Raw genomic sequence first — 25163 nt, 5'->3', positions numbered from 1 at the left:
TTAGAGCCACAGCATGCCCACAGGAAGTCAGTTCTACGTGCGCCAGTAAATTTCGCGATAAATTATTTGATCATAGATTTGTTCAGAACTCTTCGTCCTCCCGGATAAAGAGTTTCGATGCAACTCACAGGTCCTAGAGTGTCTCGTCTAGTAAACGCTCTCGTCGTTCATCCGAAAACCCTAGTCGTAGAGCCACGTCTCAAAGCCGAGCTCTTGACAAAGTCCGTTCTCGTCGACGCGTTACCGTCTCGCATCGAAGCGTCTTCCGCCTCGGCTCCGATCGAGTCTCTTTCCAAGCACGCACGTCCAATAATTCCCGAAATTCGGCACTACGCTACGCAAGACGACCATCCGAATCGCGAGTTCGTCGCCAGAAGTCTCTATCTCAATCTAACGCGAAGTTTTCACGCTCTCTTTCCGTCGCGATTTCAAAATGTTCAAACTGCGACCGGATCGCCCGTGTCGTTTACGTGGAATCGGTTCGACGAGACGATACACGTGGGCGGGCACATGGCCGACTACGAAACGTTCACCCGTAGCAAACTAGCTCCCTTCAGCGAATCGACGGACTTCACTCGAGAGCGTCATCATCGCGACATCGCATCGCTATGTTTTGATCTTAGTCGACAGAAAATTTCAAATGACGTCACAACAGGAGGAATGACGACGTGCAATAATCTTCTATATCCTCACACCGGTTTTATTATTGATTCGTTTGGCTGGTCAGCTGATCAGTTGCTATTTAAGTCGATTATGTATTTATTTTCTCGACTGGCTGCTTTCGGAGTTTCGAGTGGTCTCACTGCGATGGGCAAAGTTTTGGACGTTCCCTTGGCTGGACAGGCTATCTACACGAACGGTCGCATATTCGGATTCGTTTGTTTTCAGTTGAATACCCTTGATTTGGAATCGGAGTCAGGAAGTACGAACGTTGCGTGGGTCAAGTCGGACGTCGCTTTGTACGATCGTCTCAAGACGTCGGGGAAAAAGTCCACCGTTTTTGGATTTAAAAATGACTGCGTGGGACTTTTGTATGGCATGTTGTTAGAAAATCAGGTTACACCTAAATGGTAAACAACAGTCATATGCGGAGTCCTAGCGCGCGTTAGATCCCTACGGCTTTTTGTTGCTTTTTTCCGCTTCATACTTTTTATATACATGAATCCGGAGCGACTGCTTCCACCCGCTCATTTTACCGACAGTCCGCAAGAAAGCTCAGCTGCGCCGCAATGTGCTGCAGTCGGAGGAGGTGCAACAGCTTCTGCTGGCAACACCGAGCCTCGTCACGATTCTCCGAGCGGTTTCACGGGCAATATCAACGTGAGAGATCACGGTTCAGCTACTGTTTTCATGCAAAAGGCGACAGTTTATCAAATTCAGGGAAATTCACGTATGTATTAGAGCACGTGATTAGAGGGATATTTATTTACTCAATAATCAAAATCAAAACAGTAAAATAACAAATGTTATGTAGTAATATTTTTTTCGCTGTTCATGCTCAGCTCACACCATTGTTGGAGTGCCACAGCCGTTGTCATCACCAATGGGAGGGATAGCTGAGCAAGGTGAACCTGAGATGTGGTCGTTTTTGAGAAAAGGTTGTGCTTCTTCTATTTATTGATTAATTGTTGTTTTACAGTTTCTGGTTTAGTTGTGAAGCAAATTGGTAGAGATTATTGGAGTTTGGCTATTGAACTGGGTATAAGTCAAGGGGACGTGGAGCTAATGGAACGAAATCATCCTAGAGATCTAGAACGAGTTATATGGAATCTGATGCTCAAGTTCCAACGTAAATGCCAGGGAGATGAGCAGAAAGGAAAGGCCACAGTTTTGAAGGCTCTCAGAGAAATAGAGCGCAATGATATTGTGTATGATATTGGAAAAATGAAGTAGTTGTGGAACTAAAGAGTAATGGAGTAATGAAATAAATCTGATAGATCGAATTCGAATTAGCGCACGCTACTACTGAAGCAGCAGTGGTTTTTTATTCTTTAGTGCAGTTTATCGCGTTTTCGCTGGCCCTTTTTTCGGTCCTATGAGTTCTAATCGTCTTTTAACTCCCGCTTATTTTGAGGAAACTGCAAAACAGGAAGCGAACGCTTCCGAACCAGCAACAAGCACTCCGCAGCAAGCGTCCGAAAACAAAACTAGAGCCTCTGACTCGTCCATGTCTGGCGACATCAACGTGCACGGTCATTCACAGGCCAATTTCTTCTTTGGAAGGACATACTATGGAAGTCAGTGCTCCAACGATTTTATCAACATTCCTTTATTGATTGTGTACGCTATCGTGTGCAGGTCAAGAAGCTCAAGGCCACGTGGCTCAAAATCGAGCGGAAGTGCCTCAAGGTCGAGCTGAAGTACCTCGAGGTCGAGCTGAAGAAGCTCAAGGCCAAGCTGCGTCGTTGCCTCAACCGATGTCCGATCGATCGTCCAGTTCACCGAGAGATTCGAGAACCAAAACCGCATCAAAGCTGTGGCCTTTTTTGCAGACAGGTTTTATCTCAGTGCTGTGTCTCTTCCGTTTCTTCATGTATACTGTTATAGTTGCTCGTCATATTGGTAAGAGCTATTGGCAATTAGCGAGTGAGCTCGAAATCGAGGAATCGGCTGTTGAAGTGATCGAGGCCAACTACGAGAGAGATTTAGAGCGAGTCATTTGGGAACTCTTGAGAAAGTTTCAGTCCGCTTTTAGACCTGACGAAAAGGAGAAGGCTAGAGAACAAGTTGAACAAGCTCTCATAAAAATTGGGAAGAAGGAGATTGCCGAGGAAATTGTAGGAGAATCTCCACGAGATCAATTCGCTTTTAGTACGAATGTAGTGTAAAAATTATCAACATTACACCACAGAGATAAAAAATCATTTATCCATGTTTTGAACGCCGGGACACCGATCCGGGACACCACTAGCGCAAACACCGAATTCCTTCAGCTGTTCGCATTTCGCCGCGCGCGCCATTTCGCTAGAAGCAGCTCTCGTCCCGAAGCGATGCCTCCGAAGAAAGCAGCGTCGAAGCGCAAGCCGACGGCGTCCCATTCGTCGACGAAACGCTCGAAAAAGAACGAGAACGCCGAAACGGCGTCGGACGTGCGTCGTCTTCGCCGCGAAAACAGAATTTCGTTACCGTTCTCGTTTAGTCAGGCGAGGACGACCCGGGCCGTCGTACGAACGAAGGGGGAGAGAAACCGTCTCCGAGGAAACGAGGAAAAAAATCGGGAGGGCGAACCAAAGTGAAATTGTTCGACGTCGTGACGAACGAAAAAGCGGAAAAGTTCGATGTAAGAATTTAGAGTGGCGATAACAGCGACAAGGATTCCTTTCCCCTCCCCCCAGGTTGTCTTGTTTGGCTGGTTTGACAAGTTTGAAGAAACGCGCGACGAGGCCGTAATCGAAATTGTGGAATTCTTGTTGGAGTCTTGCGGTTGGAAAGGTAGTCAAAAAATTAGGAAATAAATATAAAAGTAATAATTGTATTTAGGCTCTCTGGACATTGATGAAGTATATGCTGAGGACATTGCTCCAGTGATCCATGGCCACGTGGCCAATGTTCTACAAGGCCCGCATCCGATTCTTTCGCGGGGAAAACCTCATAAGAATTTTAAAGTCAGGACCTGTTCCCTTACTCTATTTCTACAGTTAGTACTTACAATGTGTTTTTATTTTTTTTTAGTATAATCTGGGATTGTTTGTTCAAGAGTTCGTTCAGCAGTGCGTTGCCAAGGGGATGATCGACGACGATTTTTTCCAGGAAACTTTTCTCTCGTGGGCTATTCATCTTTCGCTCTCCGCGTGTTATCCTTTCCGGCATACGGGCACTTTTATTGGTAGAAATTGCTTCTTATTACGTCTTCTTGTGAAGACGCGGGATTTTTTTAGGACTGAGCATTGTGACCGGTTTGGGATCGATTTTGGAGAAGAAACAAACAACAGCCGAACAGCACGAAGTCTTGTCAAAATGTTTTATATGTGGCAGTCTGGGAAATTGCTTTTTTTGATAGTCTCATTTGATTGCGGAAAGAGCCAAGTCAAAGAAAAAGGTTTCCAGTCAACGAATTGAAATTTTGGAATTGCAAATCAGAGATGTATGGAAAATCATTAATTAATATAATCATGTAGTGTAAACCTTCAATTAGAGGCTTAATGAATTAATTACAGTGTATTTACCCATAGAATACATTGAAGCAATAAACTTTATGATTGTGTAACGTAATTCTTTATTAGCTGAACAAAGACATTGAAACGATTATGGAAATCATGGAAGAAGTATCCACACAAATTTTGAAGCACAGAACCAAGTACCTGCGTCAACATATTGGCAAAAATGAAATCGATGATAACTGCTATAAAAGGGACATTCGACCTGACATTCGAACAACTGGCGTCATCCAACTAGGCGAATGGATGGTCCAGTGCAAAGAGGAATTTGTGCAAGACAAATATCTCAAATATTTGGGTTGGGCACTATATGATAAGGTAGCATTGGCGTGACTGTACTTGGAAAGTAATTGTGCTAATGTCAGAGTGGCGACGTGCGTCACGAAACTCTTGCTGCTCTTCTCAACGTCTTCCTTGATCCCCAAAACCAAGGCAAGCTGTCGGATTTCACCGAACGATTCAAAGTTGATAGATCAGTCATTAATCAATAAATCCTTGTCTTTATTATCTATTTTCTCGAGGACCGTCTCGTCGAGATGCTACGAGACGTCGACGAGCGCGTCACATTGCAAGCATTCGAAATAGTGGAGCAGTTGATGACGTAAGCTTAGGTCTATTTTACTCTCGATACGTCATATTTGAGTCTCTGTTCTTGCAAGGTTCGATCCTTTGGCGAAGGCGACCTGCGACGCCATCGCGAGACTGATGCTCTCGGCGAAGCCGTCGAGAAGCCACGCTGCCGGACGCTTTTTTCAGCGCACGTACTTGTCGGACGATAGCGTCGAGTCGTGGAAAGAGGAGTCGGCCGATTCCGAATTGAATTGCACAGGTGAACGCGGTGCATACAGCCGGCTCTTTTTGCAGACTTTGAAAGCGTGTCACAGGCCGTTTAATTAATTAATTAATTAATTAAACCAATATAATACATTTAGCATAGGAAACCTGTTCAACTAGTGCTTATTATATATATATTTTGAGAAGCTAATTAGTGGTCCTCTTTTAGTGGACACATTGTCTACTATTCAGACCGAGGCTTTACTGTACAGTATAGATGTGTCACTATTATGTACCTTTGGCTCCCAGTATAGAGAGATGATTGCTATCTACAGAGTATTCCTAATTCGCTATCTATAAATAATAATTGATTCTTTGTTGCGTTTCTAGATTGGAGTAATGAAGAAACGGCTCTGTGTATGCTGGTCATGTGGTGTGAGGATCACCATAGCAACACTCCCTTGGAATACGTTGTGGATTCTCTGTGGGATGACCTTCCACTGCTGACTGACTGGAAAGCGATGACGTTCCTTCTTTTGGAAGGAGGTTTGTTGGCCAATGTAAAAGTCATTATCGCGTGGAATTTATTTCTGGCAATACAATAGGCATGCAGGGTCCGCAGGAGGAAATTCTTGCCGACATTATCCGAGTCTGCGTGATAAGAGCAACGGGTGGAGATCCACCGAGAGAACGGAGACTGACTAAGAAGGTGAACGGATTCTTATGTTATTTGATCCATTACTGATGTTTTGAATTTGTTCATTTAATTTTAGAAGCCTTCTAGAGCAGACGAACGAAAAATTGAAGAGACATCAAAGCTGATGTGCCAGCACTTCTTGAAAAATTTACCTGATCTCATTGATAAGGTGATGTATGGAATACACACAGCATTAGCCACCTGCACACAAACGACGTACCCTATGTACTACTACTACTAAACAGGTTGGAACCAGAAATAACTTTTGTGCTGAGACTTTGCGCAAAGAGCGTCCGGATACAAGAAGTTTAGCCTTCTTTTTAAAATCATAAGGACTAATAAGTAGTCACGTTGCTGTACACAATCATTTGAAGCGCCTTGGGCATCAGATTTAATTGTGTAGTGAAACATTACTACTTTTTAACGACAAGCTTTCTGCTTACTTAGCTTGTGACGTTTGATCTCTTTCTTTAGTTTGCTGCAGACGAAGGAGTCTTGCAACATCTCGTTGCCATCCCAACGTATTTTTACGTCGATTACTACGACGAGTGGGACATTTCTCCGGTGAGCATCGTAGAGCGACTGGCGTCTCTTTTGACACATTCCGCGCGGGAATAGGAAAAGTTGTGGGCTCAACTGAAGGAAGCGATCACAAAGTCATCGAACTCCAAAGTACCGACTACATTAATTAAGCCATATAGAGAGGGTTTCACTCTTCTTTCAATTAAGGTCATCGACAACGCCTGTCAATCTTTAGTGCCCTTTCTCAAAGAGACGGCTATAGCTCATTTCACCGCGGTAACGCGACATACTTTGACGCGACGAAGTTTCGTGGAAAATGCCCATTAGGTGACGTTTTGCCATGAAATTTGCACCGAGGCGGCGGACGATCTAAAAAGGATGGTCACAATCGTACGTGTAAATATTTCGCTTATCGACTCTACGACACCCGCGTGTACTGTACGTAGGAGGAGAATTTGGACGAATCCGATCTGATTCCCGCTTTGCATCGGGTGACGATGCTCTTGAAGTATCACTACGACGACGTTCTCTATTGCTTCGACGAATTTTACAAAGTTCTCTCGTCGTGGTCGACGCTTTCGGAGGAAATTGTCGAGCTGGCTCTTTTTGGCGCGAATTACGCTCTCACGTGGTTTGTTTCGCGCGGCGCTCTCGAGAGACGGGTATTTGTTTGAAAGACGACGAAGCAGTTTTCTCTCTTTATTTTTGTCATTTACGTTGTAGACGGTATTGGATTCGATCAAAGTCAATACGGAGAAATTCGTGAAGTATTCTGTTGAAATCGTGAAGAGTGGAGAAGAAGTTTCTCCAAAGGTTGTTGATCAAACGAAAAAAGGATTTTGTTGTATTGGGCGATGTCGTTTTCTAGGCGTTTCTTTCTCTCGTGGATTACATGAGTGTGTACGAGAAACGAATGAAGAAACGGGAAAGAAGTGCGATTGCGTTGTATTTAGTAGAAGAACGATCAAGTCATTCTCTTTAGGGCCTGGTGACGTCAGTTTTTCTTCCGATCAGCCATTCGAAGATTTTCTGCTTGATTTTGTCGAATCCTTTTCGTTCAGTTCGGACAAAAACGATTTTTTGCCGACACGTGAGTGAATATTCAATTGCGAGAAGTTTTATTAGTTCTCATAATCAACCTTTCAGAAATGACAGAGGAGGAAGTAGACGAATTTCATTATCAGAGCGAAGCGCTTGCTGGACTACTGAGACTTCAGCTGGGTCAAGTACTGTCGTCGAAAGTCGCAATTTTTGCGCTCAAACACAATTACAAAGTTTGTCTCAACGACTTTTTTTGGTATGTATTTATACATTTCGTTCTTCTCTTTTTAGCCGTACAGCATGATGTACGAATCCATCTACAAATCACTGGCTGAGAAACTGAGAGAGAAGCATCCCCATTCATATTACAAGTTCCCACTTCAAGCCAGTCAAATGGTAATCAACGTACCTGTACTACTAATTATTGCTACATGAAAGTTCTCCCATTTTAGGCGTATGAGGAAGATCCTGATAGCGTAGTGATGCTCAAGGTACTACTACTACGATAAGGGTAATCTCAAATTAATTCTTTTGGGAATGTTAGGACTTGGGATCGAATTTGGCTTCGTTCTTGGGTGACGGAGTCAGACTTCGTCAACAGTCAGCTCGTGAACAGATCATTCTTTTTCACCGGTAACGATGTGAATTATTGTCGTGACAGGTGCGCCGTTGTATACACTTCTGTTTTCGCCAGGCATTCTATTGCGTACGCGTTGTCGAACATGACTGACGCGGAGGCGCCAGATCGTCTGTCCTTTCTCAATACGGCTGGCATGTTCACGTCAAGACTTCTTCCTATTGACAAGTCGGGGGATAAAGGAGTGTAAGTAGAAATGATCAGTGATTTTAAATGTCAATCGTGTAGTAAGGGAAATGTCTCTGTTCTAAAGTCGAATTATTAATTATGCAGTACACTAACTTATAAGTGGATAGTCATGAAATGTCCACTGGGGTCAACTAAACAATTGTTCTTTGTGTTGCAGTCTTCCTTATTTGGATGCTAGACTATCTGAAGAGATTCTCTCCACTTTGGATTTTGAAGAAGATTTGCAGCCGCTAAGAAATTATCGTCTCTTATTGGGAGCGAAGGAAGTCGCAGCGGAGAAGTCAAAATCCAAAGCTGCAAAGAAAACGGCGAAGCCGACGGGAGTAGCGGGGAGGAAAAAGAAAAAGAAAGGGATCGTCGCTCGGGTGGGAAACGCTGGAGCGCCCAAGATTGGAGCACCTGATAAAAGTAAGGGTTTTATATATATATATAATGACAATAATTGTAATTACAGTAATATACGGAGACTCTTTAATTTTACTTTTATTGGGGTGTCTACAGAGAGCAAAGGAAAGCGCCGCGGTTCGAAAAAAGGCGTCACACCGGCAAAGAGAAAGGCAAAGAGCATTTCTCCGGCAAAAAGCGCTTCTCTCTCTTCGCGAAAGGAGGCGAGCAACGCCAGTGCTACAAGTTCTCAGAGTGAAGACGATAGTGATGTTGAGAAAGAGGAAGAAGATGAAGATGAAGGAGAGGGCGAGGAGTTAGATGAAGTTGAGTATAATGAAGAGAGCACTGATCTCGCGTCGCATGGGTGAGAAGAATTTATAATTGCGATTGAGGGTGATAGAGCCTTCTTGATTTAGGAATCGACGCCTTCGCTCCGATATGACGGAGCTTGAAGGAAACACCATCTTCTCAGATAAGTGGAATTAGGAGGTGTATCTAGTCATTATCAAAACAACGAATAACCTTTCCTAATAGTTCTTTATGTTTACCCGTATTAATTAAAAGAAATTCGCAGTTGAATACGGGATATCTATGCTCTCACGTGGGCAATTTCGTAATAGATTGGCATGCCGGAAACGCTGTCCTTGCGCAATCGCTCACGCTACTGCCTACTGACGCTAGTCTCCCTGCTCTGTGGTTCCAACATCGCCATGTCAGATCGCAACGATGCCCGGTAAAATACCACGAAGTCGCGTTTTTAGTCGAGTTTAGCGTCCGAAACGGGCGAAAGAAGACGCGTCGCGTCCGAAAAACGCGTAAGTCGACGTTTACGCCTTTTTTCTCGCAGGGATAGTCAACCGGGCGAGTCAGGAAGAAACGACGCGGACGCGATGGCGTCGTCCGGCGCTGCGGGAATGGATCCCAACGGTTTGATCGAGGTAAACGCCGACCACGTGTCTCGTTTGGGGGCCCCGCTCGCTCGACGACGCGCGAATCGACGCGTATACGTTGCCTAATGCGAAACGAACGCCCGCCGAAACGTCGCGTCGACCGGGCGCCCTTTCGGGGAAACGGGTTTCTATTCCGATTTTTTCCCCGTAGTCGAACTGGGACGAAATTGTGGAAAGTTTCGACGATATGAATCTACGCGAACCTCTTCTGCGCGGAATCTACGCTTACGGGTGAGTCGTGGAGCGAAAAACGCTTATACTGATTAATTAATTTATATATTTGAATATCAGTTTCGAGAAACCGTCCGCTATTCAACAGCGCGCCATCGTGCCGTGCTGCCGAAAGAAGGACGTCATTGCGCAAGCCCAATCCGGGACTGGCAAGACGGCAACGTTCTCCATAGCGATTCTTCAGAATTTGATCGTCGAACAACGCGAGTGCCAAGCGCTCGTTTTGGCGCCGACTCGCGAGCTTGCGCAGCAGATACAGAAGGTCGTTATGGCGCTCGGCGACTACATGAGCGCCCATTGCCACGCTTGCATTGGGGGAACGAACGTTCGAGACGACATACGTCGACTCGAGACCGGCGTTCACATCGTCGTGGGAACGCCCGGTCGGGTCTACGATATGTTACAGAGAAGGAGTCTCGGTAAGGGGAAAGGGATAATTTTCTTGATTATGATTATGTCATTTTTTTGTTTTTTTGGTATGCTAGACCCGAGAAATATCAAGATGTTTGTTCTGGATGAGGCAGACGAGATGTTGTCACGAGGATTCAAGGATCAGATTTATGACGTTTTTAGACTGTTGCCTTCGGATGCGCAGGTCAGTTTTAGTTAGCATGTGCGCCGAAGGCGAAGTCAATTCCGTTGTCAAGGTGATTTTGCTGTCGGCCACGATGCCCGTAGACGTGTTAGAAGTGACGAAAAAGTTCATGAGGGACCCGATTCGCATTCTAGTCAAGAAAGAGGAGTTGACCCTCGAGGGTATCAAGCAGTTTTACGTCATGGTAGATAAGGAGGTAAGACCGCCCAAAGGATCATTTAGATAAAGCCATAATCGTTTCCTTTTCGCTAAAGGAGTATAAATTGGACACGTTGTGCGATTTGTACGAGACGCTGACCATCACGCAAGCCGTCATATTTCTGAACACGCGACGGAAAGTCGATTGGCTCACGAATAAAATGACTGGACGAGATTTTACTGTGTCATCCATGGTAAATTGAATTTATATTGTGTAGAGATTAATTAATTGAATTGACAATGTGTTCTTTTAGCATGGTGACATGGAGCAAAGCGCTCGCGAAGTCATCATGAAGGAATTCCGCAGCGGATCCAGTAGGGTTCTAATAACGACTGACTTACTGGTATCAATATTTTGAAAATATAAAACACTGCTTCATATCTCAATTGTTTTTCTTCTTCAAGGCTCGTGGCATTGACGTGCAGCAGGTGTCTCTTGTCATCAACTATGACTTGCCAAACAATAGAGAAAATTACATTCATCGGTAATTACACTGATTGGTAGTCTCAGTCGAATCAATATTTCTCCTTTCTAGGATTGGACGTGGCGGTCGTTTTGGACGTAAAGGCGTTGCCATCAATTTTGTTACTGAGGAAGACGGTCGCACTTTGAAGGACATCGAGGCTTTTTACAGCACGCAGATTGAAGAGATGCCCATGAATGTTGCTGATTTGCTCTGACCGTCTGCATGTACATATAATAATGTGTCTTGTGCCATTATTAGTACGATTATTATTATTATCATCTAGTCTTATTTTTTCCGTTCGTTGATTGATATTTGTTGATTGGTGCGCGCATTTTTTCCGTTCTTTCCTCTTTCTATTATGTGTTCTATGTGTTGATCCTATACGGGATTTGTATCTCAGATGTAGTCACGTGAACTGAAGCGCGTCGAAGAGTATAAACTCTTCGAAGGAAGACGGTCAAAAAACGCGTAACTCTAAGTCCACTCAATAGGTCAGCGGATTTTTTGTATGCTGTTTCAGCAGCTCGCTTCGGCTGCCGCATTTCTTTCACGTGGTAGGCAATGTGCGTGCGCTAAGAGATGGACGCCTTTCTCGGTGTTTCGGCGCATTCGAAGCCGAAATTGGGAAAAACGAAGGAAAAAAGAGAACCGAACGCGCCATGGGTTGAGAAATAGTACGTTTAATGACCTATTGATTCGAAATCGCTTGCTGACGCGCCAATACAGCCGTCCGAAGACCGTGGAAGATGTATCGCATCAAGACGAAGTCGTAGCGGTAATGAAGAAAGTACTAGAGGGAGCCGACGTAAGACTAAGTCATAAAAATGAACGATTTGGGGAATCAATCGTTCCTAGCTGCCAAATTTGCTGTTCTACGGTCCTCCCGGGACAGGAAAGACTTCGACCATATTAGCGTCAGCGAGGCAACTGTTCAGGTTAGAAAACGAATTTCCAGCCACGAAACGGTTATAAGGGACATGACTGAACTTTCTTTTCCCATAGTCACGACCTTTATAAAGATCGTGTATTGGAATTGAATGCTTCCGATGAGAGAGGGATTCAGGTATGCCTCTTTAGGAACGTTCGTCTTTTGTGTTGTAGAAACGCCTTCTCTCTGTTCAGGTTATTCGAGATAAAGTGAAGACTTTCTCTCGTTTCACGACGTCAGCTACGAGGCCAGAGTAAGTTGAATGTTTTGTTTACTTGGTATTCTAGTTCTAATCGTTATCTTTTAAATATTTTTTTTAGTGGGAGAAGCTGTCCTCCTTTCAAGATCATAATTCTCGATGAAGCAGACAATATGACGAGCTTTGCTCAAGCGGCTCTGAGACGCACCATGGAAAAGGAGACGAAGACGACTCGATTTTGTCTAATCTGCAATTACATAAGCAGGTATTGTTCTAATAAAGATAGTGAAAGTGGATCTTGATGAATTTGAATTGATTTAGAATCATTGATCCGCTCACTTCGCGCTGCATGAAATTCAGATTCAAGCCGTTGTCGTACGATGCGTTGGAAGCGAGATTGAATTTCATATGCGAAAAGGAGAGAGTTCGAGCGGATGATAATTCTATCCGAGCTCTTATCGAAACTTCTGGGGGCGACCTGAGAAAGGTAAACAAGACCAGTAGTGTTCTCTGATGTGTAGTAGTTTGGGTTTTATTTAGGCTATAACGAATTTACAAAGCTGTCACAGGTTGAAAGGAGACAGCGGAATAACAGAGAATGACGTTGTGGAAGTAGCTGGGGTGAAGACACAGAAACTGTTCTTTAATTAATTGAATACTTGAAAATAATTTATTCAGATCATTCCTCCATCGACTGTTGAAAATCTGCTGGAGGTGTGTCATTCAGATTTATATGAAAAATTGGATAATGCAGTCAAGGTAACAAAAATTTGCGACAATACCGTACGGACTGGTGCTGTATTATTTATTCATGTAGGATCTAATGGCTGATGGATATCCTGCAATGCAGCTAGTAAAGCAGATCCATGATAAAGTCCTTGAAATGGACTTATCTGACATGCAAATGGCTGAAATTGCAGAAAGACTTGCAGTAAGTCGGAAAAAAAAGTAAAAGAATCACGTGTTGTTGATCATTTCTCTCTAGGTCATTGATAAGCGGTTATGTGATGGGGCTGACGAATATTTGCAAATAATGGATCTTTGTTCTTTGATAATGCAGCTATTTTGTCACCCTTCTTAGCGAGAAATATAATAGTCACGCGCGTTTGTCCGGTCAGTCCGGGTCTTCGTTGGCGGAGCGCATGTGACTTTGCCACCGCGACCAAATGCATCGAAAACCATTGCCCTACACTGTACGAAACGTCTGGCTACGATTTGCTTCCGATCTCTCACAAGTGTTTTGACTAGGACATTCCTTCGATCTTAGAGAAGGCTTATCAATCATCGGCAGGCGAACCGTCCTCCGCCAAACTCGGCGTTCTCGAACGTAAAACGAAGCTAAGTCGAGTCCAGCTGAAGCAGTGGGTGAGACGAGTTGAGAGAAGCAAAAGAAATGGGGAGACAAGTCGTCTTTTCAGTTCTCTCGTCGTCGGAGAAAGTCGTCGCAACGGAACGTTTATGATTTCGGTTCGTCGAGTTCCGAGTCAGAAGTGGAAGGGATAACGTATCCGAAGAGAAAATGTCGGCGTCAGAAAAGAAGAGAAACCGTTTCGCCACGTAAGGAGGAGAACGTTCGCTTTAATTAATAAATTAATTAATTAATTTTATTTTGAAAGGTGCACTTAGGAACGATACAATTAGCAAGAAAAAGAGGAGGCTAAGAAAACGTCGTGTGGTAGTAGAATTATCAGAGGACGAGGAAGAAGAAGAAGAAGGAGAAAAGCAGGAAGAGAAGTCAGCAGAAAGTAAGGAGACGAAGAAGAAAGAGAATTCAACAACGACGGTCCGGCGTCATGAAAAAGTTACACCTCCTTACACTGCCGGCGTCGATAAGGATGATGAAGAGGAAGAGGATAATTGTGAGAAGGAGAAGGAGGAAAATGAGGAGGCAGTGATTGACTCAGAACTGAGTGACGTTCGTCAGAAGTTGGGCTCTTCTGGTGAAGAGGACGAACAGGAGAAGGAGCCCGTTGCCGAAGAGGAGGAGGAGGAAGAGAAGAATGATGAAAGGGATGACTTTGACGCGGTATTAGCAAATAGGAGCGTCTTCTTTGACGAGAAAGACGAGGAAAAAGAGATCGAACATGTCAATACCAGACTCGAGTTGGAGCCAAGTCGCGAAGATGACGCCAACGATTGTCATTCTTTTTACAATGCGTTGCCGGGGAGAAGGAAGCAAATAGAGACGCTGATTGCTTTGCTTTCATCTCAAGCAAGTGGCAGAATTTCGAAAATGACTAATTTGATAATCAGTTCATCTTACTTATTTGATTAGGTGCCAGCACCGTTTATTTACGTCTGGGGATTAGCATCTACTGGCAAAACAGTTGTAGTACAAACAGTGCTAAAGAGTTTAAAAGTACCGCGTAACGTTACTTAATTAATTAATTAATTAATTAGGTCATTTGTTATATGCGATTTAGGCTCCTTACGCCTTTGTTAGCTGTGTGGAGTGCTACACTCAAGCGCTCCTCTATGGAACAATTCTTCAACAGCTTGCCTCATGTATGAGTAAGAACGCCTCTCATTTGCTAATAACTAAACAGACCTATTTAGTTTCTGATGGGTCTGACACTTCCGTCAGGTCGTGCACCACGTTGAATGATTTCATTCGCGCTATCAAGTCGATGAGATTGAAAGGGAGTCGACCTTTTTATATTGCTCTTGACAAGGCTGAGAGACTAATTCGGATCAGCCCTTCTCTTCCTCAAGCCCTGTCTCGCTTCAATGAAATAGTACTTCCCTTGGCAATTGAAAATAATTACTTAGGAGATTGTGTTTAGGTTGACTTTGACGTCAGCGTTATTTTTATAACGCGAGTTGAATTTCAGAAATTTTTCTTTAACACAGGACTTTTGCGTCCTGTACAGATATCGTTTCCCAGATACTCGGAAAGTGAGAAATCGCCACTGAGCGTTTTAATACTATAGTTGCGTTTGTAGGCAATGTAGTCAATATCTTATCCTTGGATTGCCCGCCTGACCAACCAATTGGGTTTTTTCGTCGATTTATTCAACTGTTATGCAGTATGTGCCGTCTTGTGTGCCAGGACATAACAGAGTGGAGATATCTAGTGAGAGGATTTATTACTAGTAGTAGCTGCAAGCTTAAATCGTTTTATTTTTAGGTGGCTAAAATACATCCAAAGTACTGCGAGCCAATCAGAAATGGAACAAGTAATTCAGGCATTCGCTTTAGTTGGAACTTTTGGGCTAGTATGATGTTTTAGTCTCCGAGGAAAACACTAGTCAACTATTCTCTCATATGAAGCCTCATTTGCAGGAAGTTATCGATGCTCTTTATCACTTTTCTTCGTCACGCTTCGAGACTGTTGATCTTCCCTATTATGTCACATTTGCACTGATTGCAGGCTACCTGGCGTCTCACAATTCTCCTAAGTCCGACTTGCAAATGTTCGCGAAGGAAAGGCCTAAACTTTCTCAAAGACAGAAGCACGCTAGAAAGAAGCCTAAAGTAAATATTCTTAAGAGGAAGTTTACGATTTAAACTTTATTTTGCACTTTTGCATACAGGGCTTTAGAAATTTTGTGGAGCCGAAAAAATTTGCTCTTGAACGAGTTTTGGCTATCTTTTATCACATCGTAAGAAAGGATACGAAGCCGTCGCCCTCTTCCGTTTTAGAACATGTATGGGGGTGCTGATAAAACGTTCTTGTAGTATTTGCTTACTCTTTCTGTAGATTTCGACCTTGGTTCGTCTGAGGTTGTTTGAAGCTGCGGGAAAGGGCGACTGTCTTGAAGGTCCAAAATATTTTGTGAGGATTTTCGATTTTTGTATCTGTCACTTGTATCATCTTTTTGTATCTTTAGTGTAGAGCATCGTTTTCTTTTGTACAATCATCAGCAAGGTTGGAAACGCTTTCTTCTATGAGATATAAGTTCTGATCTTTTTCTTTAGAGCTGTTGATTTTAATTTATCTCACTACCTGTCAGAACAGTAACATAACCTTAGCAAGTAATTAAATAATAAATTAACGACCAAACGTTTTTACTTTGTTGCACCGCAAGCATGTGCTGATGTTTCCAAGAAGCAGTTGTGGCGTACAATGTGCAATGATTACCCGGTATCAGTAAATACCGGTCAGAATTTGGCTAAAATTAGCTCATATCCTAATGGCTAGAAGGCTTTTCATTTAAAAGCAATGTTTTATGAAATTGAAGAGAGACAATTTAGAATGGACGATGTGACCATAGATATTAGAGAGAGATCTATGATGTGACGTATACATCATAGATATTAGAGAGAGATCTATGATGTGACGTATACATAGTTGCGGTCTTACTACTGCCGTAAAGGTAATCATGTCGCTCAACGGAGATGAAATCGAAACTTTGAAAAGCCAAGTGTGTCGATCTGCGTCTTTTTAGCTGGTTTCTAATTGTTCCCTGCAGCTAGTAGCACAGGAAGGTCAGTTGAACGAGACAAGAAAGCGACTAGACGATCTTGAGCGAGAAAGAGAGCGAAAAGAGGCTTTAGAAAAGAAAAGGAGACATGAACAGCGCGAGGAAAGAGAGAGGGAAGAGAAACGGCGAAAGGAGGTGCGTTCTAGGTGCTGAAACCGGCGACAGAAAAAAAGTTGCGATCTTTCGCATTGGCATGCAGCAAGAAGACGAAAAATTGAATTCGACAATATGCCATCTAGCCATGCAGGAATTGAAGCTGAGAGAAATTCGAAAAGCGAAAGAGGAAATGTCATCTGTGATGAACGAGAGGCAATGACGATTTCAAACCGAAAAAAGGTCAATCTTTTATTGTTGTTTTCACGCAGAAAACTTGAACTCGAAGCGGTACGGGATATTGTGAAATACAGAGATAAGCGATATCGAGATCTGTTAACTGGATCGGTATGTTATATTATTATGATTGATATTGATTGATTGATTTATCTTGCTGTGTATGTGTACCTAACGAAGGTTGATTTCGACGAGCAGGTCAAACCTGTACTCGGCTTCGGCCCACCCGTTGGAATTTCGGAAGATCGCGAGCAGATTTTCCGAGACGTCCTTGATCAGCACGAAAAGAAATTTGAAGAGACATTGGAACAATTGAATGAAAAAGAAAAAGACTGGAAGGAGCAGAGACGGAAAATGGGACGAAGGCGGCTTCAATGCACAGATGTTCGAGGCGTCGAAAAAGTTGTTGCCGAGTTGCCAAGGGACAAGCAAAAGCTGCACGTGTTGAAGTGAGTAGTTGTGGGGTACTTTGAATGGATAATTGGATATCTGATAATTAATTAGAAAAGAAGTTTTGGAGTGGCAAGAGAAGAAAGTTTTTAGTGGAGGAGTGCTGGAATATCACGGGGAGTTTGACATCCGTTCATATGAAGATTGGCAAATTATGGACTACCACATGGTAATCTGACCTGAGATACTTAGTATTTATATCTAGATTTTCAAAATTATTTGGAAAACTCAGGTCCGGGACTTGTTGTTGGAGTTAGTCGATCAGGCTATGGATCAGGTGACTTTGGTTGGTTTTGATGCTATTGACATTAAAACGCAAGAGTGAGTGGGATGACACGCGTCAATTAGTCTTTTCATTTATTGATTTTTGTTAAGGATTATTTGGGAAAACGAGAGACGAAAACTGGAAAGAGAAAAACGTCTGCTTTCAATGCATAAGGAAGCACAGGCCATACTTTACGAAATCATAGATAAAGTTTGACTTTAATTAAATAGATTCCTAGGATTTAGTTGAAAATTATTTATATCTGTAGGAAATGCCCGCATTTTGTAAGGAGATAGTCACAGAAGTGATAGACGCCTTTGCAATGTCAGAAAAGATTGTATTTTCACTCTTTATCGAGACATCAGAGGTTTGTGGGCTTCATCTGGCATACACCTCACTTAGCGAAAATTTATTTAGAGCGTAGCCAGTCATGGAAATGCACATAATCCAGGACTTCATCAGCTGGTACAAAATTCATATAAAGAGATGACGAAGTCTAGAAAGCGGAAGTGAGGGAGAGGACATGATAACGAAAGTGTCTCTATTATGTATTAGGCACGACATTTACCGGCATTCACTCTCTTCTTGGATTGGAACAGGAATGCAAACGCAAATACGCCAATCAGGGTATGAGATATCAAAGTTGATCTTTAGTAGTAACTACTTTACGGTTTTTCAGTCCTGAGATCGAGGATGAGGACGTGACTTTGATTGAGTTTCTTGGCATCACATCGCCGACGAAGGTAATATCAGAAATATATCGTGAAGCGGAAATGGACTATTGGGAGGTATGGCCCAAATTTGTGATTGTGGATTTACAATTTCTTTGTAGCAATGTAAATCTCTTGTATCCTGGATTCAACTTCCTGACCACGCAAGAGGAATATCTGTGTCAAAGACTGATTATATCGATAGATATATAGCTTTAGGGAGTTTATTAGGTAATTGATTACTCATACAAGTATTTTGGTACTAATGCCAACGTCTTCTATGTAGGGGATATTTTTATATTGGATTTCTATTATCAGCCTCCGCGAATTGTGCGTCATCAGACGGCTCAAATTCAAGCGTCAATTATCAACCTGGCGTGGAGTCAAGATTCTTCTCGTATTCTAACGATTGACTCTTTGGTAGGTAACCTGCACAGAGAGGACATTGGGGATGGGACTTACGGTGTGTACGTAGGGGTTTCTTCGACTCTGGTCATTAGCTCATTCTGCGGATAGAGTGCTGCAGAAGAAGGATGCTCTTGGTATAAATATTTATAATCTTAAGATAAATCACGATTTTCGATCGAATGGCAGGAACTGTTGGTCAACTGAACAATCTTCTAACGCTGAGTCCAGAAAATTTTCTTTTTGTTGAAGGCAATTATTAGTAGAAAGTTTTTCAACCGAGTAATGTTCGATATGGTTTTAGGTCCGTTTTCTGGGACGTCGCAGCGTAAAGAGACTTTGCCCTTTCCCGTGATAGGGAACTTTGTTCCCGGGTTTAGTCTTCTCGGAACGCAGAGCCAATTTGTTATTGCGTTGAATAATGGAAGCATTTTAAAAATTACGGATACAAACAGGCCTATTCACGTTAATGAAAAGCAGCAGGAAAAGGCTTACAGAATCGGAAAGCAGCTCAGGGTGAAGACGAACAATTGGATCGGTTTTAGCGTTGTGATGGGGGTGTTTAGGCCATACTGTTCAAGGGTCATAAATCGAGAGTTATACTACTTGAACATTTACGTTTGAACAACGAAATGCTGTCATTGGACGAAGGCGGAAATTTGATGTACTGGAAACGGGAAAAGTAAGAGAATGTGACTTCAGAAATGACGTAATAAAGTAAACGGATTAAGATCCTGTCAGACTGGCTATGGCTGGTTTGTTCCTGTTCGAAAGTGCCGAATAGATTGGAATGAACGGGTCTTTAAACCATCGTTTGGATCAAGTCCCAAAGTCTCTAAGATATTTGCTATAATGGATATATAAATTAATTAACCAAAAGATCTCTTCTTATTAAGATTGAATTTTCTGACGTACGAAAACTTGCAGGCAAAAAGAAGCAAACGCTGCAACAACTAGCGACGAGAAGAAGCCAAGGCAAGTTTTATGTATATGTATCAACACGTCATGATTTGATGGTAATAGTACTTTTATAGCTATGGAGGCTATAAGAGATGAAGAGTTATCAACAGTGCCATGGCATTCAGATAGAACAGGAAATTTTGTGGTAAATAGAATCGATTGATTTCAGACGGGAATTATACTTCCGGCTTCCGCTTTTCAGGTTCACATCTATGCTCCGCCTGTCGTGCCTGAATCCGGTAAAACGTTTCACATCGTCACCTATCACAAATCCAACGGGGAACTATCTGAGTACGCAACCCAATTGTACAAGCCCGAGAAAAGCGCGGCGAGTAAAATTCTCGATTCTCATCTCAACCCGAGCACGCAAGACCTCGCCATCATGCTTCTTTTTCCGTCATTCAAACCAAGGCGTAAGAATAGTATTGGTTGTGATTAAAATTATTTCGCACACCGCATTTTTAGCTCCTCATATCAGCATAGTTGTGTTGAATCTGCGATCGCCTTCGCTGCCGCCTACGTGCATTGACGTTTCCCTCACCGAGCAGCAATTCCTCGACTGCATGGAATCGAGTTCGTGCTGCTCGTTCCAGGTGCATACAATACGTTTCCGCGTCTGAACTATAATCACGATCTCTCTGATGGTTCTTTTCTTGAGGTATCTCGTGTCTTGGCTCTGACTCAGTCTGACTACGTGTTTGTTAATTTCTTCGGGACGCTTCGTGCCTATTCGATTGCATCAGGTACCTTGGTCATATGCAATCCCGAGGAGGCAGACGAAGAGCTGCGGAGTCGCGGTTGCCAGCTAAGTCATAGGCAGTCGTTTCTTCGAAAATCTTCGCTAATGTCATTGGGACATCACAATGGAGGAACGCTTATTCTATCTCATTCTCAGGTAAAATGAACTTTGCATGACATTAGATGATACTGCATACCTTTGGTACGTAGAATGGGACTCACGTTCGAGTTCTGGAGCTTAGAGAATTGAATACGATTGACGGTAGACGTGCTACGTGGAGGGCTACAGAGCAAGGGTTAGACGTCACGGCTGATACATTGCGTAAAATTACGCGTTAGATCGTTTAGAAAATTAGAAGGCTTGACAAATTGTCCTAAAGAATTCCAAGCCAGGTCTCTTCATTGGACAATGGATCAATTATTGTATGACGTGTATCAGTCTGATCTTTCTGATGTGACTGTGTGACTGTCTGATCTATATAGGTTAACGAATCCGGAATTTTACTGTCGTTGCTTACTAGAAGAAATAATAGACGAAATAGCAACAGACTTTGATGATGACAATGATGATAATGAACGCAGAAGTCAAACACCCGCAAATTCTGTACCTAAATAGTTAGCTTTTTGCAAAAGTTAAGTTGTTATTAAATTTGAGCCAATCTATAGGTAATTCGTTAGGTGCACCGGAAGCTAAATTTACGTCACCCGAGTTATCGCGTTCCCGGAACCACACGTGACGCTACACCCCGCGCATGCTCTCGAACAAAGGTTGACCCATTCCATTCGTAAGCGGTCGCGAGCCGAAACGTCGTCGAACATGTCGGAAGGCCGCCTGAAAAGCTTCAAGAACAAAGGCAGGGACCAGGAGGTTAGCACACGAGCGCGCGAAACGTTGCGTCGATCCGAATTCAGCGCGTTTCGGCAGGAAATGCGTCGGCGACGAAACGCTGTCACCGTCGAACTTCGAAAAGTAAGCCCACAGGCGAACCAGAGCGGCAATCGTTTTCACAACATGAAAACGCAGCACAAACGCGACGAGAATCTACTAAAACGACGAAACGTGGATGAAGTGGACGCTGTCGGCGACGATTCGGATGGAGCGGTGAGTCGTCGCTCTCGTTGTCAACCTCGTGCTAGAATAACGCGCGATCTTAGTTCAAAATGGCCGACAAGCTCGATCAATTGTCCGAGGTGAAGTCTGCGAAGCGATCACGTGTTTGCCTTCGCCCGCCATTTTGCTTTTCACTAACGCGTAACGCAATCGACGTCGTTTTTAGGCTATAGCGAGCACGAATCTATCGGAGAAATTGCAGGCGGTACGCACGGCGAGGTAAGGAAAAGCGGAGTGCGATCGCGAGTCTCTCTCTCTGAATGACTGACGGCGCGCGCGCTAAGGAAATGCTTGTCTCGAACGCCTCAAGCCCCGATCGACTACTTCATCAAGTAAGGTCGGACCATACGTAAGCATAATGGCATAAACGATGTTTTGAAGGGCCAACATCTTGCCGGAATTGGTCAATAGTCTCACCGTGGATGAAATGTGAATTTATGTGTTTTATGTTAATCTCCCCTTTAGAGTCTCCTGTCTTTAGGCCGACGTTGCAGTATGAAGCCTGCTGGGCTTTGACCAATATTGCTTCGGGGACCTCGGATCATACCAAGGCTGTGATTCAATGCGGTAAAAGTAAATGAAATTAGCAGGGTTGACTTTCAGTTGCTTTTCTTTCTCTACAAGGCGCTGTACCTTTACTGATTAAATTATTGTCGTCCTCGTATCGGCATGTGGGCAGTCAGGCATTGTGGGGATTAGGAAATATTATTGGTAATGTCTATTTGATATTTATTTTTGGAGATTTTACGTCTTCTTTAGGCGATAGTGCTGAGTGTAGAGACTATGTGATTAGTCACGGAGTCATTAGGCCCTTACTGAGTCGAATCACTGCCGACATTCCCGTATGGTGATGCCCAATTGGCTACAATAGTTGTTTTACGTTACTTTCTCTAGATCGAGTTTATGAGAAATATTGCTTGGGTGATTTCAAATTTGTGTCGTTATAGCAACCCGCCGCCGCCCTTCCATGCTGTCTGTGAGGTGAGAAACAAACAGTCTGTTGTGTTTCTCTCTATTGGATATAATCTTGCGCAGCTTCTTCCTGTTATTGGTCAACTGATTTTGCACGAGGACATTGCTGTCAAGTCGGACATCTGCTGGGCTGTCACATATCTAACGGATAGCGGAAATGATCAAATACAAGTAGGTGTTGCTAAGATAAATACCGTATCCCAGAACGAAGTTAGCATTATTTTTGACTGTTCATAAATTATCCAGCGATGAAAATGTCTCGTTATGCGTGACGATTTTTGTGTGTTTTAAAAGGTGGTTGCTGATTCTGGTCTCGTTCAACACATCGTCCCTCTTCTTGAGTCCGATCGCCGCAAGATGCTGATGCCCGCCATCCGCGCGATAGGCAACATTGTGACAGGAACTGATGAACAGACGCAAGTATAGAAGAACGAGGAGGGAGTCTACTTAATTGCGTTTACGCTCACGTGTTGATTTAGGTCTGTATCGATTGTGGTTGCCTGCAGCACTTCTCCCGCTTACTCTCCTTTCGAAAAGAAAACATAGTCAGGGTGAGGTGAGAGCCGGGACGGAACACAGAATTTACAGAAGCTTTGTTTTCGTAGGAAACCACGTGGGTAATTTCGAACATAACGGCGGGAAATGAAAGCCAAATCCAAGTATATGGCATCGAGGAAGAAATCCTGTGTTTGTTCTAACGTTTTGTTTCGTCAAGGCTGTCATTGATGCTGGACTCGTTCCGCACTTGATTGTTGTTCTGACGCATGGAGAATATCGCGCCCAGAAGGAGGCGGCGTGGGCCGTGAGCAACTTCACAGTCGGCGGAACGGCTGCTCAAGTTGGCACGCTAATTAAGGCGGGCGTCATTCCGCCTCTCTGTCAACTTCTCCAAGTTCGAGATATGCAAGTCGTTCAAGTCATATTGGACGCCATTTTGACCATGCTAAAAATGGCCGGAAATGAAGCCCAGGCTGTTGCCAATCTCATCGAAGAAGCTGGAGGTAGCCATTCTGCTTTTTTCGCGGCGTTCTTATTTATTCTTTTTTCTTAGGCTTGGATATAATAGAGCAACTGCAGCAGCATGACAACGTTGAAATATACAAGCTCGCGTACGATATCATCGATGCTTATTTTTCGCCAGCGGTGCGCCCGTCTAATCGATTAGCTTAGCCAAAGACATTTGTAATGCTTGTAGGGGGATGAAGATGAAGCACTTGCTCCTCAAACTACTGACAATAATTTCCAATTCGATGCTGGAGTGCCTCAGGGGGATTTCAATTTCTAATGCGGGTCAGTACAAAGAGGAAATGGATTGCAAGTAGAAAGGTATGTTAAATTATAAATTAGGAGGTGCACTCATAGCCAGACTTTACCTTGTACTTGTAAAGTTTGTGTTTTGTTTGTTTGCGTGGCGTTTACAAAGTGCTATAAAAGTATGCGAAACTGATGAAATGTTTGGTCGGCTGTGATTTTGAAAGTCTGCATTTAATTTGCTCACTGCCCCTCAGGAAACGCAAATTATCAGGTCTTTTTCTGACACAGAGATGCTTCTTCATTAATCAATGAAAATGACGCATCAGTAGGAATTCTAGCTCACTGGACAGTTGTCGGCATAAGTCGAAGCCAGCCCGGGAAGCCAGCCATCGCACATATCTACGCGCGTTAGACACGTCATGCAGTATTAATAGCAGGGAGTATAGCAGGGGGGGTCGTTCGCTACCGCGCGTTAGGTCGTCCGAAGTTGGCTGAAACTTCGTCCTTTCCTTTACTAGCATATCTTTTTTTCTTTCCATCGCTTATACGCAACAAACCAAAGTTGCGCTACATCATTTTTATTCACTACGCGTCTCAGGCTAAAGAGATTTGACCGCCCGCGCGTTTGGCGGTCGAATGGTCGAAGCTTTCCCCTTGTTCATATACGAATTCCAGCTTCTTTTTAGAGTTGAAGCCTTCTTTTATCAGATTCATTCTTGTGTCCGCTCTTCCATGGCTTTCTTTCGGCTTCGCAAATAACATAGGCTGCAGTACTGTGCAGAACCATTAATTTTCGTTCAAGACACCAAACAGCGGTTACACAAGGTCCTTCGCCGACGACGCCAAACGGCAAGAAAAATCCGCGACCGCCGGCGGAGGATGACGAATATACCGATGAAAAGCCGAACTGCGCCAGCGACCGAGCGCCCGAACCGCGGAGTCCTCCAAACCCAACGAAGCCGCCGTGGTTGCCACCCCGATGCGGAAACTGTGGCCGGAGTAGGAGGCCGCTGGAAGGCCGGCCTGCCGGAGAGCCGCGCGCACGAATATTACCAAGGCAGAGCGAGAGAGAGGGGCGCCGCTCTCGAAACGGAAGAGAGGGCCCACCGACCAACTTCTCACCGCCAAGTAGGCCGCCAGCGCAGCTACCGGGCATAGCCAACAACCCGTACGCCCGAGCACCACCGAAGCTTCCTGACGGAAGGGGTCCGTCTTAGACTGCTTGATGCGAATAGCCACGAGCGATGGGGCCTGCAGAGAGTCGAAAGCGACGTCGCCAGGCGTGAGGTGCGCCTCCGGGTCAAAGGCTGCCGCAGAGTCGACAGTGAACTCACCCGCTCGCAGGAAACCAAAGAAACCAGTGCAGCAAGCCGCCCAAAGGAGCTTCGACAAATAAGCTCCCAGTGCGCGGTTCCAGATATTGTAGAGAGCCCGCAGCACGTCCGGGGTAATCGGTAACCGTTGTGGCCGCGAAGACCCAGGAGTACGGCCCGAGCGCCGATGACCCCGAAGCGTCAACGCGAGCCGAGGCGTATCAGTGAGGAAAGGATTGGCGAGCCCCGCGGCGATGTG

General features: G+C 44.0%; 8 protein-coding genes across 11 annotated transcripts; all 8 read left to right on the top strand.

Moving 5' to 3' along the window:
• Positions 1–107: 107 nt before the first annotated feature.
• Positions 108–1943, top strand: LOC136195704 (uncharacterized). Of its 2 annotated transcripts, none has more exons than XR_010671930.1 (3): positions 108–1390; positions 1503–1598; positions 1652–1943. XR_010671930.1 is itself a non-coding variant. In XM_065985132.1 (3 exons), the coding sequence occupies exons 1-3, from the start codon at positions 1159–1161 to the stop codon at positions 1891–1893; spliced, it is 570 nt and encodes a 189-aa protein (XP_065841204.1). In that variant the 5' UTR covers positions 1105–1158; the 3' UTR covers positions 1894–1943. The 2 variants fall into 2 exon arrangements, 1 of the variants encoding a protein (XP_065841204.1); XM_065985132.1 differs by having other exon boundaries at positions 1105–1390.
• Positions 1944–1965: 22 nt separating this feature from the next.
• LOC136195703 (uncharacterized) lies at positions 1966–2872 on the top strand. The gene is made up of 3 exons (XM_065985130.1): positions 1966–2237; positions 2299–2496; positions 2548–2872. Exons 1-3 carry the CDS (start codon positions 2036–2038, stop codon positions 2826–2828), a joined length of 681 nt encoding a protein of 226 aa, XP_065841202.1. The 5' UTR covers positions 1966–2035; the 3' UTR covers positions 2829–2872.
• Positions 2873–2923: 51 nt separating this feature from the next.
• LOC136195759 (cohesin subunit SA-1-like) lies at positions 2924–8983 on the top strand. Its single transcript, XM_065985219.1, has 31 exons — positions 2924–3089; positions 3140–3280; positions 3336–3432; positions 3481–3605; positions 3673–3826; positions 3879–3946; positions 4001–4084; positions 4224–4297; positions 4352–4475; positions 4523–4621; positions 4679–4758; positions 4817–4986; positions 5322–5477; positions 5537–5640; positions 5705–5797; positions 6103–6192; positions 6247–6300; positions 6358–6426; positions 6478–6540; positions 6597–6812; positions 6874–6963; positions 7019–7082; positions 7133–7240; positions 7297–7424; positions 7483–7587; positions 7644–7682; positions 7736–7824; positions 7886–8014; positions 8175–8425; positions 8519–8768; positions 8821–8983. Exons 1-31 carry the CDS (start codon positions 2991–2993, stop codon positions 8888–8890), a joined length of 3483 nt encoding a protein of 1160 aa, XP_065841291.1. The 5' UTR covers positions 2924–2990; the 3' UTR covers positions 8891–8983.
• A 6-nt stretch (positions 8984–8989) lies between these two features.
• On the top strand, positions 8990–11260 carry LOC136195760 (eukaryotic initiation factor 4A-I-like). Its single transcript, XM_065985220.1, has 10 exons — positions 8990–9137; positions 9252–9342; positions 9506–9585; positions 9646–10004; positions 10071–10180; positions 10233–10376; positions 10435–10572; positions 10633–10722; positions 10784–10863; positions 10915–11260. The coding sequence occupies exons 1-10, from the start codon at positions 9031–9033 to the stop codon at positions 11057–11059; spliced, it is 1344 nt and encodes a 447-aa protein (XP_065841292.1). The 5' UTR covers positions 8990–9030; the 3' UTR covers positions 11060–11260.
• Positions 11261–11342: 82 nt separating this feature from the next.
• On the top strand, positions 11343–13089 carry LOC136195770 (replication factor C subunit 4-like). The gene is made up of 11 exons (XM_065985231.1): positions 11343–11519; positions 11572–11650; positions 11701–11780; positions 11848–11908; positions 11968–12026; positions 12094–12237; positions 12294–12459; positions 12513–12593; positions 12651–12731; positions 12790–12903; positions 12958–13089. The coding sequence occupies exons 1-11, from the start codon at positions 11425–11427 to the stop codon at positions 13051–13053; spliced, it is 1056 nt and encodes a 351-aa protein (XP_065841303.1). The 5' UTR covers positions 11343–11424; the 3' UTR covers positions 13054–13089.
• Positions 13090–13110: 21 nt separating this feature from the next.
• Positions 13111–16142, top strand: LOC136195128 (origin recognition complex subunit 5-like). 2 transcript variants are annotated; one of them, XM_065984396.1, is made up of 15 exons: positions 13111–13165; positions 13221–13337; positions 13391–13529; positions 13589–14184; positions 14248–14331; positions 14396–14483; positions 14529–14707; positions 14756–14867; positions 14915–15045; positions 15100–15148; positions 15202–15446; positions 15506–15619; positions 15673–15747; positions 15803–15840; positions 15891–16142. In XM_065984396.1, exons 1-15 carry the CDS (start codon positions 13139–13141, stop codon positions 15931–15933), a joined length of 2037 nt encoding a protein of 678 aa, XP_065840468.1. In that variant the 5' UTR covers positions 13111–13138; the 3' UTR covers positions 15934–16142. The 2 variants fall into 2 exon arrangements, with proteins under 2 accessions (XP_065840468.1, XP_065840469.1); XM_065984397.1 differs by having other exon boundaries at positions 14396–14477; positions 15891–16141.
• Positions 16143–16288: 146 nt separating this feature from the next.
• On the top strand, positions 16289–20934 carry LOC136195687 (uncharacterized). 2 transcript variants are annotated; one of them, XM_065985098.1, is made up of 27 exons: positions 16289–16336; positions 16385–16531; positions 16596–16705; positions 16762–16837; positions 16907–17175; positions 17231–17345; positions 17409–17497; positions 17552–17651; positions 17710–17808; positions 17859–17950; positions 17997–18068; positions 18121–18229; positions 18274–18382; positions 18438–18571; positions 18627–18693; positions 18746–18808; positions 18861–19072; positions 19123–19238; positions 19288–19387; positions 19453–19531; positions 19591–19661; positions 19719–19929; positions 19982–20109; positions 20175–20411; positions 20465–20550; positions 20603–20677; positions 20738–20934. In XM_065985098.1, the coding sequence occupies exons 1-27, from the start codon at positions 16295–16297 to the stop codon at positions 20868–20870; spliced, it is 3141 nt and encodes a 1046-aa protein (XP_065841170.1). In that variant the 5' UTR covers positions 16289–16294; the 3' UTR covers positions 20871–20934. The 2 variants fall into 2 exon arrangements, with proteins under 2 accessions (XP_065841170.1, XP_065841171.1); XM_065985099.1 differs by lacking the exon at positions 16289–16336 and having other exon boundaries at positions 16403–16531; positions 16636–16705.
• Positions 20935–20997: 63 nt separating this feature from the next.
• LOC136195129 (importin subunit alpha-3-like) lies at positions 20998–23806 on the top strand. Its single transcript, XM_065984398.1, has 18 exons — positions 20998–21122; positions 21180–21224; positions 21279–21356; positions 21410–21445; positions 21532–21584; positions 21650–21697; positions 21747–21794; positions 21847–21932; positions 21990–22076; positions 22125–22207; positions 22260–22346; positions 22401–22508; positions 22632–22757; positions 22817–22888; positions 22943–22996; positions 23053–23338; positions 23389–23480; positions 23533–23806. Exons 1-18 carry the CDS (start codon positions 21072–21074, stop codon positions 23620–23622), a joined length of 1530 nt encoding a protein of 509 aa, XP_065840470.1. The 5' UTR covers positions 20998–21071; the 3' UTR covers positions 23623–23806.
• Positions 23807–25163: the final 1357 nt, after the last annotated feature.

This window comes from Oscarella lobularis, chromosome 14 (genome assembly GCF_947507565.1).
Source record: "Oscarella lobularis chromosome 14, ooOscLobu1.1, whole genome shotgun sequence".
Classification (NCBI taxonomy): domain Eukaryota; kingdom Metazoa; phylum Porifera; class Homoscleromorpha; order Homosclerophorida; family Oscarellidae; genus Oscarella; species Oscarella lobularis.
This window is presented reverse-complemented; position numbering and strand designations above follow the sequence as displayed.